The 15,000-nt window shown below is 38.4% G+C and overlaps 2 protein-coding genes across 3 annotated transcripts; both read left to right on the top strand.

Moving 5' to 3' along the window:
• Nucleotides 1-1,135: 1,135 nt before the first annotated feature.
• On the top strand, nt 1,136-3,110 carry LOC136181144 (pancreatic progenitor cell differentiation and proliferation factor A-like). Of its 2 annotated transcripts, none has more exons than XM_065961617.1 (5): nt 1,136-1,293; nt 2,162-2,264; nt 2,373-2,450; nt 2,538-2,631; nt 2,721-3,110. In XM_065961617.1, the coding sequence occupies exons 2-5, from the start codon at nt 2,210-2,212 to the stop codon at nt 2,845-2,847; spliced, it is 354 nt and encodes a 117-aa protein (XP_065817689.1). In that variant the 5' UTR covers nt 1,136-1,293; nt 2,162-2,209; the 3' UTR covers nt 2,848-3,110. The 2 variants fall into 2 exon arrangements, with proteins under 2 accessions (XP_065817689.1, XP_065817688.1); XM_065961616.1 differs by having other exon boundaries at nt 1,137-1,293; nt 2,715-3,110.
• Nucleotides 3,111-4,999: 1,889 nt separating this feature from the next.
• On the top strand, nt 5,000-6,905 carry LOC109986714 (pancreatic progenitor cell differentiation and proliferation factor A). Its single transcript, XM_020637487.3, has 5 exons — nt 5,000-5,155; nt 6,024-6,126; nt 6,235-6,312; nt 6,406-6,499; nt 6,583-6,905. The coding sequence occupies exons 2-5, from the start codon at nt 6,072-6,074 to the stop codon at nt 6,713-6,715; spliced, it is 360 nt and encodes a 119-aa protein (XP_020493143.2). The 5' UTR covers nt 5,000-5,155; nt 6,024-6,071; the 3' UTR covers nt 6,716-6,905.
• The last annotated feature ends 8,095 nt before the right edge of the window (nt 6,906-15,000 follow it).

Genomic DNA, 15,000 nt, shown 5'->3' with positions numbered 1-15,000 from the left:
TTTTAAATTAATAGAATTTCAAACATGCATTTAAAAATGTGTTTATTGCAACAAACTATTGAAATTTAGGGATTAACCGTGATTAAAAATAAATGTTAATCATTTGACAGCCCTATTCATAATACAGAAACCAGAACATTGCAATACAAACATCTGTGACAACCCTACCATGAATCAATATTTACAGTAAAACAAATATCCAGGGAAAATCAAGAAAACCTGATCTGAACCAGGATCTTAGTGTGCATGTGAGTGCAGGGTTAAGATGAAGATTTGTGTATGTGCGCACTCTATCCTGGCCTTTATCCTGGTTTTGAGAAACCTGGACAGCTACTTCTGCTGTGCCAAGAATACTGACGACTGCAACTACCTTATCAAGTTTCTTTTAAACAGTTTTTTGTACAGAACATAGAGTGTGTTTACAGGTACAGTTTCCAAGTACTGTATCTTGTAATTAAGGTCAAGTATCCAGGTTTTTAAAAAATAAGTTGAAGGCTTAGCTAGAGATCCAGAAACTTGAAAATGATGTACGGAAGCATGAAAACAAAATCTTTGGTCTCAAATCTTTAGTGCTAGTGTCGGCTCTCTTCAGGTGATCCACAAAGAAAAGAAGCTGTTTCATTACTGTGCGAGGGAACACATGCGTCCCACTTACCAAACAAACCTGATCTCTTTATAGCTTTGATATGATTAGAAACAGGTTGGACAATACTGTTAACATAAGGCCTCACCTGAGATTGAATGTGGGTCGACAGCTTTTGGAAAGGTACAATAAAAACAACAACATGTTTTTCATAAAACAATATAATTAAATCACATATATTTAATTAATGTTATTGGTTCTACAAACATATGAGATTAAGCACAATCAGCAGCCAAAGTTAGCTCATGTCTTAGAAGAAATAACGAGTCAGTAACAAGTCAGACGTGCTGGAGCTGCAGGGTTTGTTTGACATCCTTCCATGAAATCTGCAAGACATGAAATAAAGCAGTACACCTGCTGCTTTAAAATCTCACACATGCTCAAATAGTTTTGAAATAAATTTTCAAACAGCACGTTCTGTAATTCGAGCTGCAACAGGCCCCGCCCCCTGTCACAGCAGCACGCGCCGAGGACAGACTATATAAGCCCGGCCGCTCTACTGACTCAGTACCAGCAGCAGAACATTGACCGAGAGGGTCAGCACACAGAGATCTTCCACAAATGGGACATTTGTAACAACCAGCAACTCTTCTACTTCCAGCCATCCGCACCTTACAACCGCAACCGGTGTTAACATCCTAATCTTCACGGTAGGTCTAACTTCTTCAATTTATACTTTAATTTAAGAAGTATTTAAATGTTTTATAGGGTAAATTTGACCTGCCAAATATCATTCACTTGAAGACAGATTTTATACTATAACTGACTTGGCAATTAGTTCAAATACAAAGGTATTTTATGCATCAAGTCAACTGATATCCACATCTGTATTTTGTCTATAGGCTAAGTAAAACACATTGTTTTTTTACTTGTTTTCACTACATTTCTCTGCAGTTTCTTATGCACTAAGGTATAGAAGCATACAGTTAGCATAGCCTACCTAATTTCTAAAGTTGACCTCGAACCATTCTTTTGCGACTGCACTTTGTTCATCTAGACGCTTATTTGTCTGCTCCTTAAAATCCCTAAAGCCATCTGCTGCTCACCTGGTGTTAAGCTCTCCAGCCTTCAACTGGTTCTCAAGCTGCAGACCGATGTTCTACTTTTAAGAGTCTCAGATACATGAAAAACTGATAAAGATTTATTCTTATATATTTTACATTGGGTTTTTTGCCAATGAAAACTTTGGAAAGAGAGTCTTTAAATTAAAGTTCTAGTATGTTCTTTATTGCTATTTGAGTCATAGGAAACCAGATTCTTGGAAGCAGCTGCCTCTTGATTTATCATTCAGCAGTTAGAGCCTGCAGGAATGGAGAGACACAGAGGGCAGGGAGGCACACAGCAAAAGCTTCCCTGAACTCAGCCATGAGTGACATGTTTACAGATGTGCGTCTACATAAGTAGCTTTGTACTTACACTGGCTGAAGCATTGCAGCCCAATGATGGTAAAAACACAAGGCCGCAATTGTATTATTATATTTCCAGACTAATTGTACCTTCCTTCTGTCTCTTTCTCAGGTTTCGTTTTTCCATCTTTGAGCGGTTTTCCTTCTAAGGTCGGAGAAAATGGCAGCAATTCCATCAAGTGGCTCCCTCATTGCCACCCATGATTACTATAGAAGTGAGTCAGTCAATGATGTACATGGGTTTATTATTTTCAACCCTGTTTTGTATTTTTATAAGATAATCTTGAGTGTTCACTAAAAGAAAGTTGTTTTATTTTTTCCAGGGCGTCTTAGCTCCGCCTCCAGCAACAGCTCCTGCAGCAGTGCAGAGTACACAGGAGAGATCATTCCACACCACCCAGGTAAAAAAAAAAAAAAAAAGTCTATTTTGGAAGCTCTCTCATTTCCAAAGTTGAGCTCCCTTCTAAAATACATTTTGTTCATTCCAGGACTTCCCAGACGAGATTCTGGAAACTGGTGGAGTTCTTTTTTCTTTGCAAAACCGGGCCAGCCCGGCATGCAGAATGGATCTGAAAATCAAGGGTGAGGGTCTTAATATTTGACTGTGGCATTTCAAATAATTGAATCAATCTTTGGTTTAACTAACGTTCTTTTTTGTATGGCAGGAACAGCACCTACACAGTGGCCAACGGTCAGGTGACCTGCTTCGCCAGGGAAATGGTTCTTAAGAGACAACTTAGTGAGAACAGTGAAAGTGGGAAGTCGGAATCAACAACACCTCCACCATCGTCCTCGTAGACTCCACTGCCGTCACCCTGCTGCCCCTTTACCCCCCCCCCAAACCCTCCCTCATCCTCAGCTTGCTGTCCATCTCATAGTCCTACACTGGAGATGAAGATGGTGAAGATGATGGTGTCTATACCTTCAGTAAATATTTTGCTTTTCATATTCACCTGTTTATAGTATGTTTTTATTATGACTTAAAAAATATTTTTTTTATTTAACTCTTGTGACTTGGCAATGTTGTCAAAAAAATAAAATACTTCAAGTAGACAAAACCATCTCCGATATTGTTTATTCTTTACACACAGTTGTTAATTCATTCATCTGACTATTTGTTGACCTCAGACGGTATAAAACATGGACGTGGTGTCAGTGACATCATCCACTGGTTTCTGACACGCTCTTTTGAAGCCAATCGAAGGCAGTCCATAATAATGCTGTCAAAACAGCTAATGATGATAAGAAACCTGAATAAGGTGTTTAAAAGATATGGTATCTCAGTTTATACCAATCTCTGAACCAATCAGCTGGCTACATTTTATTCTCTAGGATCAATAAACTTTTAAGGGCGTCAGGTAGAAGCAGTTTACTATAAAGGACTTCCTGCCAAGACTTCTGTTTCTCCATCGCCATCATTTACAGCCGGTCAGGAACTTGAGAGTATGAATAGAACCCAAACAAACCCAGTTGGTTTTGAGAAATAACATCTAAGAGTGGACTATTAGCAGCATGGGCTTGTATTTAAATGACTATTTCTAGACATTTGTTAAAAGTGAATAGGTGTTAGGTGACTGCCGTTATTACCCAAAACTCTCCACACAGACTTTTTTCCTTCATCCAGCCAATGCCTGCTGAAACTCTTGAGGATGATAACTAGTTAATCCCAATGAAGTAAGGTCTTAAATTCATGCATTTTTTTAAACTTGGGGATTGATCACATGCTATTTTGTTCCTTTGGGCGCACCGTGGATAAACCTCCCAGTGCCTCCCTGTAGTCACAGCGGTGGGAAACAGTTTGTATTTTTTAATTTTAAATTAATAGAATTTCAAACATGCATTTAAAAGTGTGTTTATTGCAATAAACTATTGACATTTAGGGATTAATCGTGATTAAAAATAAATGTTAATCATTTGACAGCCCTATTCATAATACAGAAACCAGAACATTGCAATACAAACATCTGTGACAACCCTACCATGAATCAATATTTACAGTAAAACAAATATTCAGGGAAAATCAAGAAAACCTGATCTGAAACAGGATCTTAGTGTGCATGTGAGTGCAGGGTTAAGATGAAGATTTGTGTATGTGCGCACTCTATCCTGGCCTTTATCCTGGTTTTGAGAAACCTGGACAGCTACTACTCTGCTGTGCCAAGAATACTGACGACTGTAACTACCTTATCAAGTTTCTTTTAAACAGTTTTTTGTACAGAATATAGAGAGTGTTTACAGGTACAGTTTCCAAGTACTGTATCTTTTAATTAAGGTCAAGTATCCAGGTTTTTAAAAAATAAGTTGAAGGCTTAGCTAGAGATCCAGAAACTTGAAAATGATGTACGGGAGCATGAAAACAAAATTTTTGGTCTCAAATCTTTAGTGCTAGTGTCGGCTCTCTTCAGGTGACCCACAAAGAAAAGAAGCTGTTTCATTACTGTGCGAGGGAACACATGCGTCCCACTTACCAAACAAACCTGATCTCTTTATAGCTTTGATATGATTAGAAACAGGTTGGACAATACTGTTAACATAAGGCCTCACCTGAGCTTGAATGTGGGTCGACAGCTTTTGGAAAGGTACAATAAAAACAACAAGATGTTTTTCATAAAACAATATAATTAAATCACATATATTTAATTAATGTTATTGGTTCTACAAACATATAAGATTAAGCACAATCAGCAGCCAAAGTTAGCTCATGTCTTAGAAGAAATAACGAGTCAGTAACAAGTCAGACGTGCTGAAGCTGCAGGGTTTGTTAGACATCCTTCCATGAAATCTGCACTACATGAAATAAAGCAGTACACCTGCTGCTTTAAAATCTCACACATGCTCAAATAGTTTTGAAATAAATTTTCAAACAGCACGTTCTGTAATTCGAGCTGCAACAGGCCCCGCCCCCTGTCACAGCAGCACGCGCCGAGGACAGACTATATAAGCCCGGCCGCTCTACTGACTCAGTACCAGCAGCAGAACATTGACCGAGAGGGTCAGCACACAGAGATCTTCCACAAATGGGACATTTGTAACAACCAGCAACTCTTCTACTTCCAGCCATCCGCACCTTACAACCGCAACCGGTGTTAACATCCTAAACTTCACGGTAGGTCTAACTTCTTCAATTTATACTTTAATTTAAGAAATATTTAAATGTTTTATAGGGTAAATTTGACCTACCAAATATCATTCACTTGAAGACAGATTTTATACTATAACTGACTTGGCAATTAGTTCAAATACAAAGGTATTTTATGCATCAAGTCAACTGATATCCACATCTGTATTTTGTCTATAGGCTAAGTAAAACACATTGTTTTTTACTTGTTTTCACTACATTTCTCTGCAGTTTCTTATGCACTAAGGTATAGAAGCATACAGTTAGCATAGCCTACCTAATTTCTAAAGTTGACCTCGAACCATTCTTTTGCGACTGCACTTTGTTCATCTAGACGCTTATTTGTCTGCTCCTTAAAATCCCTAAAGCCATCTGCTGCTCACCTGGTGTTAAGCTCTACAGCCTTCAACTGGTTCTCAAGCTGCAGACCGATGTTCTACTTTTAAGAGTCTCAGATACATGAAAAACTGATAAAGATTTATTCTTATATATTTTACATTGGGGTTTTTTGCCAATGAAAACTTTGGAAAGCGAGTCTTTAAATTAAAGTTCTAGTATGTTCTTTATTGCTATTTGAGTCATGGGAAACCAGATTGTTGGAAGCAGCTGCCTCTTGATTTATCATTCAGCAGTTAGAGCCTGCAGGAATGGAGAGACACAGAGGGCAGGGAGGCACACAGCAAAAGCTTCCCTGAACTCAGCCATGAGTGACATGTTTACAGATGTGCGTCTACATAAGTAGCTTTGTACTTACACTGGCTGAAGCATTGCAGCCCAATGATGGTAAAAACACAAGGCCGCAATTGTATTATTATATTTCCAGACTAATTGTACCTTCCTTCTGTCTCTTTCTCAGGTTTCGTTTTTCCATCTTTGAGCGGTTTTCCTTCTAAGGTCGGAGAAAATGGCAGCAATTCCATCAAGTGGCTCCCTCATTGCCACCCATGATTACTATAGAAGTGAGTCAGTCAATGATGTACATGGGTTTATTATTTTCAACCCTGTTTTGTATTTTTATAAGATAATCTTGAGTGTTCACTAAAAGAAAGTTGTTTTATTTTTTCCAGGGCGTCTTAGCTCCGCCTCCAGCAACAGCTCCTGCAGCAGTGCAGAGTACACAGGAGAGATCATTCCACACCACCCAGGTAAAAAAAAAAAAAAAGGTCAAGGTTTTATTTTGGAAGCTCTCTCATTTCCAAAGTTGAGCTCCCTTCTAAAATACATTTTGTTCATTCCAGGACTTCCCAGACGAGATTCTGGAAACTGGTGGAGTTCTTTTTTCTTTGCAAAACCGGGCCAGCCCGGCATGCAGAATGGATCTGAAAATCAAAAGTGAGGGTCTTAATATTTGACTGTGGTATTTCAAATAATTGAATCAATCTTTGGTTTAACTAACGTTCTTTTTTGTATGGCAGGAACAGCACCTACACAGTGGCCAACGGTCAGGTGACCTGCTTCGCCAGGGAAATGGTTTTAAAGAGACAACTTAGTGAGAACAGTGAAAGTGGGAAGTCGGAATCAACAACACCTCCACCATCGTCCTCGTAGACTCCACTGCCGTCACCCTCCTGCCCCTTTACCCCCCCCCCAAACCCTCCCTCATCCTCAGCTTGCTGTCCATCTCATAGTCCTACACTGGAGATGAAGATGGTGAAGATGATGGTGTCTATACCTTCAGTAAATATTTTGCTTTTCATATTCACCTGTTTATAGTATGTTTTTATTATGACTAAAAATATTTTTTTATTTAATTCTTGTGACTTGGCAATGTTGTCAAAAAAATAAAATACTTCAAGTAGACAAAACCATCTCCGATATTGTTTATTCTTTACACACAGTTGTTAATTCATTCATCTGACTATTTGTTGACCTCAGACGGTATAAAACATGGACGTGGTGTCAGTGACATCATCCACTGGTTTCTGAAACGCTCTTTTGAAGCCAATCGAAGGCAGTCCATAATAATGCTGTCAAAACAGTTAATGATGATAAGAAACCTGAATAAGGTGTTTAAAAGATATGGTATCTCAGTTTATACCAATCTCTGAACCAATCAGCTAGCTACATTTTATTCTCTAGGATCAACACAAGCTTTTAAGGGCGTCAGGTATAAGCAGTTTACTATAAAGGACTTCCGGCCAAGACTTCTGTTTCTCCATCGCCATCATTTACAGCCGGTCAGGAACTTGAGAGTATGAATAGAATTTCTATCTGAATTTGCAGAATTTCTTTCAGATTCAGTCCATAGCAGTGATAGAATAATTGTTGTAAGTGACTTCAATATCCACATGAATGCTGATAATAATAGCCTTAGCCCAGCTTTCATGTCATTATTAGACTCTATTGATGTCACCAAGGGTGTAAACAAACCTACTCATTGTTTTAACCACACCCTGGATCTTGTTTTAGCTTATGGCATTGAAATCCAAAATCTTACAGTTTTCCTAGAAAATCCTCCTCTATCAGACCATTTCCTTATTACTTTCAACTTTGTCCTACCAGAATTATCTCTGCTTAATAAAAATGTGCTCTCTAGAAGTTTATCTGATAGTGCTGAAGCTATTTCAGCTGCTTTTGATTCAGTACCGTGTTTCAACCCAGTTGGAAACTCTTATGATAGCTTTAGTCCCTCTCAGCGAGATCTTGTTGATAGTGCAGTGGATTCGCTGACAGTTACTTTTGATTCGATTGCTGCCCTAAAACAGAAGGTTATCAAACGGCAGAGACTAGCTCCATGGTTCAACTCAGAAACTCGTACTCTAAAACAATTGTCGCGAAATTTTGAAAGAATATGGCGCTCGACCAAAACGGTAGAATCTTGTTTATTCTGGCAGGATAGTCATAGAAAATATATGAAGGCTCTACGTCACGCTCGAGCTGCCTACTACTCCTCTCTAATCGAGGAAAACAAAAGCAATCCTAGATACCTTTTCAGCACTGTAGCCAGGCTGACAGAGAGTCATAGCTCTATTGAGCCTTGTATTCCTTTAGCCCTCAGCAGTAATGATTTCCTTAGCTTTTTCAACAACAAAATTCTAGACATCAGAGACAAAATTAGTAATCTCCTGTCCTTACCTGGTGCAGATACGTTTGATACGGCAGAGACAGTTCCAGGACCAGATATTAGTGTAGACTGTTTTTCTCCAATTGACCTTTCAGAGCTAAATTCAATTATTTCCCAAGCTGTTTAAGGAAGTCTTTCCCTTAGTTAGCAACTCTATATTAGATATGATCAATATGCCTTTACTGGCAGGCTATGTACCACAGTCATTTAAAGTAGCGGTAATCAAACCTCTACTCAAAAAACCTACTCTAGATTCAGGAACTCTAGCTAACTATAGGCCTATATCCAACCTTCCTTTTATCTCAAAGATCCTGGAGAAAGTGGTAGCTAATCAGCTGTGTGACTTTCTCCATGAAGAAGCAGTTTATTTGAGGAGTTTCAGTCAGGATTTAGAGTCCACCATAGCACTGAGACTGCACTAGTTAAAGTTACAAACAATCTACTTCTAGCTTCAGACAGGGGACTTCTCTCTGTGCTCGTCTTGTTAGATCTTAGTGCTGCTTTTGACACCATTGACCATCAGATCCTATTATACAGACTAGAACATTTACTTGGAATTACAGGGACTGCTTTAAGTTGGTTTGAATCCTACTTATCAGACCGATCTCAGTTTGTACATGTTAATGATAAGTCCTCTATGCACACCAAAGTTAGCCATGGAGTGCCACAAGGTTCAGTGCTTGGACCAATTCTCTTTACATTATATATGCTTCTTCGGGGAGATATTATGAGGAAACACTCCATACAGTTTCATTGTTATGCAGATGATACTCAGCTTTATGTATCAATGAAGCCCGATGGCACCAGTAAGTTATGTAAGCTAGAAATGTGCCTTAAGGACGTTAGGACCTGGATGACCAGAAATGTTTTGCTACTTAACTCAGACAAGACTGAAGTTATTGTGCTAGGCCTTAAAAACCTCAGAGAGACTTTTTCTAGTGATTTGACTGTCCTTAATGACATCAGCCTGGCATCTAGCGCCACTGTTAGGAATCTAGGAGTTCTATTTGATCAAGATATGTCCTTTAGCTCTCACATCAGGCAAATTTCAAGAACAGCCTATTTTCACCTTCGTAATATATCCAAGATTAGGAATATCCTGTCGCAAAATGATGCAGAAAGACTAGTTCATGCATTTTTTACCTCCAGATTGGATTATTGTAATTGTCTTTTGTCAGGGTGCTCTTTTAAGTCTCTAAAGACTCTTCAACTAGTCCAGAACGCTGCAGCTCGTGTACTGACCAGAACTAGGAAAAGGGACCACATTACTCCTGTGTTGGCTTCTCTGCACTGGCTCCCTATACAGTCTAGAATAGAATTCAAGATCGTTCTTCTCACTTACAAAGCTCTAAATGGCCAGGCACCATCTTATCTTAAGGAGCTACTAGTGCCATACTGCCCCTCGAGAACATTAGGGTCCCAGAATGCAGGCCTACTAGTGGTACCTACAATCTCTAAATGTACTATGGGAGGTAAAGCCTTCAGTTATCGGGCTCCTCTCCTCTGGAATCGTCTTCCAGCTGGGGTCCGGGAGGCAGACACAGTCTGTATTTTTAAGAATAGATTTAAAACTTTCCTTTTTGATAAATCTTATAGTTAGGGCTGGTGCTGGTGTAGACCAGCTCTTAGTTATGTTGCTATAGGCTTAGACTACCGGGGGAACTGGCACCTTGAGCTCCTCTCTCTCTCTCTCTCTCTCTCTCTCTCTCTCTCTGTGCATATACAGTACATCATATTACTGCATGTATCTATCTGTAAATCTCAGTCACTAACCACCTACTTTCCTTGAATTGAATGAAGTAAGGTCTTAAATTCATGCATTCAAAATGCCAGAGCACACTGGGGAAAATATTCTAGTCTGGTCACATTACCTTACATTGTATTGTATTTTTTGCACTAACTTTCTCTATTTTGATTATATCACCTTTTAAGGAACAGTAAATTCACTGATGCACTGTATTGATTTTTCCAAGAACTTGTATGTAGGAAACATTTCGCAAACTGATGACTATGAATAGCCTGACCAAAGTCTGGTAAGTGCCCAGCTCTGTCGTAAGGTGACCTTTTCTGTTCAAATAGGAAAGTCAGAGGGTTCCACTGGTATATGTGGAGCATTTAGAGCGACATACTGGGGCAGATATTTTGGCATTTACAGAAGCAAAGATGTGATTCACGTTTTTAGACCTTTAAGCAATTAAGAGCTACATGATCCGTCTCACTGACCCCACAAAGCTGCACTATTTCTGGCAACGTATCAGAGGAACACTTGGGTCTAAAATTGTCCTGTGATCCCGGCCAAGTAGCAGCAAACACTCTCGTGTCACTTCACTGACACGGGAGTCTGCTATCATGCAGTTAGTTTTTTTATTTCTTAAAAGGGCACTTAGGGTTTCTCTGTGCAAAGTTTACAGAACAAGGTGAAGGAAGGGCAAATCTACATACTCTGTATGTAAACAAACAGATGTATAGGACAAGTAAGCACAAGAAGCACTTACTTTTTAAAACCTGAACATATTCTTAACTGTAACTACTCTACCTCTATATGTGCTACTTAAATTTAGTGCTTTGTTTGTTTTAATTGATCAATGATTTTTATTTGATTAATTGAAATGTTAAGATTGAAAAAAATCTGTGGCTTTTTGGCTTGGCATGTATTCAGAAACAGACTTTCTTTTTTCAATGGACAATTTTTAAGTATATGATCTACTGCTGGAATACCTCAAGGAAGCTGTCTAGGACCATTGACGTTTGCAATTGTTATTGATGTTTTTGCTATCAGTGAAAATCATCCATAAGTGTTGTCTGTTTGCTGATGATTCAATTATACATGTGGCAAAATATGATTGGAACTAAAAGGGGAATATAACATGGGCTGATTTCACACTGGCACCAAATTCCTGAAAATGTCCCAAAATCTCCGGGGTTGCCTGCATGTGTGAACTTAATTGGACAAAATTTCAGCCCAACTTTACCCAGACTCTCCCAGCCAGCACCCTTTGAAAATTTGAGGTCTGGGTGAGCCAATGTGTCGTGCATGTTATGAAGCCGCTTCATATTTTTTTCTGTTTGCTGTTATATTTTTCTCCATGGTTTAGCTGATACTGTAGATACATACAATAACACGCAGCATAAAGGCAAACACTGTCATTATAGGTTCAGTCTCGGTTACTGCAATCTTGGATTTCCTCAGTGTCTTTTTGTAAGTCATTTCCCACACTCCCATCCTGCAGGGAAAACTTCACACTTTGAGGGACATGTTTGAAAGAGGTATGGGCCTAGCTACATTTAATAAAACAAAAACTAAAAATGGCATCAACACATTGATTAAAGGAAACAAATATTTCCAAATTCAAATATATTTACAGTTCCTGGTGAGAACTAGTTCATAATTGATAGTAAATATGAAAGTTGTAATCATATTTTTGTGGTTTAAGAGGGTGCTGCCAGAAGTCTGATAAATGCCTCGAGTGAGGTCACTTGTGTCATAGTTTGTTGAGTCTGAGCGGTACAAGTTTGAAAATAAAAATATTCCGAGGGAATGGATCTAGAAAGAATTTTGTAGCCTGTTTCTGGTCTCTGCCTGAGGCAAAAAGCTCAAGGCTACACTAACACAAGATGCATTTTGGATATTGTAGGCAACGTATTTGTTGAATGTTGTCCAAACAAAACTAGAAAAAACATGGGGGATTAGCATAAACGTAATGGATTTCATTTAAGAGACCAACAATTAACACTAAAAGATAAATAACAGGCACATTAATCCATCATGAAAACAATGATTAGTTCAAGTATGGTCATTCAGAATTTGTTTGTTTGGACTTTTGGTCAGTAAGATATTAGGAAAGTAGTTCTATCTTGATTGATATTTCTCAATGATGAATCACTGACACACTTGGATGAGTTTTTGTTTTTTAAACTTTGATCTGCTTTAAGTGCGTATAGTCAGAGGAAAATTTTGGCATGTTCACACAGAGAGAATCTGGGGCAAAGGCATGCCGCCAATGAGTCAGAGTAAGAGCTGCCAAAAACTCCAACAAAACCTACAAGTTCATATAGCACAGGTCAGAGGAGAGGAGTTATAGCTCTGATTCTCAGTACTGGCAGGCACAGAGGTCGTATCATTTATAAGTTTGTCTACGCAGGTAAAGGGTCCAGGCTGTCTGCAGGGTCTCAGCTGTCGCCCTGTTTTAGGTCTATATTTGATCAGCAGCACGAGCAGACGGCGTGAACAACTGAGCTTGTCTGAGTCCACGTGTCCCTGAAGGACTTTCAGTGTCAACATGAAAAGTTGCACATGGACAAAGTCACACCATGATCAATTTTCTCTGCAGGACACATGTTTTTGGACTTTATGGATCAAGCTTGGGGTTTTTACAAAATTACCCTCTGAAGATTTTCCTTTAAATGATTCATATCTTAAACCTTTTACTGGTGAGGTTATCACAAATATTAAAAGTCCCCGTTTAAGTACTACTATGACTTTATTTAATGATACTCCGTTGGAGAATTGAGTCTAACTGAATATGAAAAAGAGGTTGGGGCAGTCATCATAAACTAGATCGATGTATAAATGTGTGAAGAATATTTATTCTAGAAACTGGGACATAGTCAGTCACAACATTCATGTCATGTGACCTCTTTTTTTTCTCTGATTTTCCACTCTGTTACCAAAAACAAGGCCTGTGTACAAAAGCCTTATTATACCAATGCCTGAGTAGTGCACCAAGGCTACATTTTAAGGTACTTATTACTACTTAAGTATCATCAATAACATCTCTCAGTGTTTTAGTGGTTATTATATAGACCAGTGGTTCTCAAACTTTTTAGACTGCGTACCACCTCCGAAAATATTTGGCTCTCCAAGTACCACCATTATGGCAGACGTTAAAATACACTGTAGGCCTATTTCAACACACATTTCATGCAAGAGGCAAATTAATTCATAAAAAGAATATTATTTATTATTGACTGCATTTTTGTTGTGTTTTCAATGTGTGAAAATGTTGACTTAGGTCTGATGGAACACAGTGTAAATTTTTCTCATGAGAGTCGTGTTTGTGACGCTAGTTGTACGTCTTCCCACATCTACACGAGCCAAAAGATCTGCCAACATCTACACTCCACTTTCAGCCTGAAATCGTAAACCATGTGAAATTAGGTCACGCTGGATGAGGCGAGACGTGACTGGAAAACTAGAGAAGAATATCTAAGGTCACCCGTCAGAACTTCAATGAGGCTTCAGGTTTCTGTTAACGCTATCCAGAAAATGTATCTTTAAATTTCAGCTAACCACAGCAAGAACAATAAACCTGACAGCAGTACGGAAAAAATGAAATTATATAATCCTTCTCAGAACTTTTGCAGACGTGATTGTTTTCTGGGTATGTGGTTTGTCAGGTTTGTCCTCCACTTTGGTCGAGACTCAATGAAACCCTGACTGCCTCTTGTGTTGTTCTAAACGTTACATTTAAATGTAAATTGTTGGGAATTGTTTCTATATTGGCTGGATTGCCATGATTTTTCAGATATCCATGTCCACATCAGGATGGATTATCAAAACTCTAGTGATCCGTAAACCTTTCTTCAAGAAATGTTTAAGTTCATGATTACAACATTAAAAACCTTTTATAAGCATCAGATGTTCTTTCCTGTGGAGTTGTTCACTCTCTGAAAGGGAATGTGTTCAAGTATGTTGGGCAGTTTAAAATTGTTCGAGACTTGAGTCTAATTCAGAGCATTCAGATCGCTGACAGGATTTCCCTGTTTCTTGTAAAGGTCCTTTATGTAAATATATTATCGACAGTCCTCCTTCTTTGTCTTTCTGTAACGTTTTTTACACATCCTGTTGATGTATGAAGGACTTTTAAAACAAAATATTTTCTTGTACATGCAAACAAAGTGTAAAAAACTAAAAGGATAAAAAGAGACAAAGATACTTCTTAGATTCAGTTACAGTTCAATACAATTATCAAGAAATCCACTAGTCATTCTTAAATTACATTAAAAGCTTGGCTTAAAATATAGATGCAGATCTCAAGAAGAACATTTTAAAATTTGGAAAAGTCAGTTCAGAGTCTCTTCACTATACTTCTGTTTTGTATATTTGTATGGATGTGAATATGTAGCAGAGGCAGGCATAGTACTTGCTGCTGTCTTTATATTATGTTCTCTTGTGTTTCACTTGACTAAACATTTCATCCATTACTTTAAAGTGTGCACCTGTTAATAATTCTATTGAGTAAACTGACACCAGGACATTAAAGGACATTACCTAAACATTTCAGAAGCTTAACAGAAGTATTATTCTAGAAGACTTTCACAACACTTACTTTTAGTTAATTAAAAATATTTTAAAAATAGTACTCAAAAGAAGGCATCTTAGCATAGATTTCCCACCTGCACCTTGATGCTAATGAACAAGATTAGCATGCTAATGAGCTGAGCTAAGTTTGCTAATTAGTTTAAACTTTTCACCCAATAAACCTTTATTGTTAATCAGTAAATGTTTTGAGTTTTATGCTTGTTTGTGTTTGTGTGTAGACAATGTGTTTCTCTTGTTATGGGGACCCACTGTGGGGAGACACTGTGGGTACATGAAACACTTTGAAGGTGAATTAAAGTAATGCCCTAATAGGTCATGGAAACACAACACTGTGTGTGTGTGTGTGTGTGTGTGTGTGTGTGTGTGTGTGTGTGTGTGTGTGTGTGTGTGTGTGTGTGTGTGTGTGTGTGCGTGTGTGAGTGTGTGCGTGTGAGTGTGTGCGTGTGT

The sequence above is a fragment of the Labrus bergylta genome, chromosome 12 (assembly GCF_963930695.1).
Source record: "Labrus bergylta chromosome 12, fLabBer1.1, whole genome shotgun sequence".
Taxonomy (NCBI): domain Eukaryota; kingdom Metazoa; phylum Chordata; class Actinopteri; order Labriformes; family Labridae; genus Labrus; species Labrus bergylta.
This window is presented reverse-complemented; position numbering and strand designations above follow the sequence as displayed.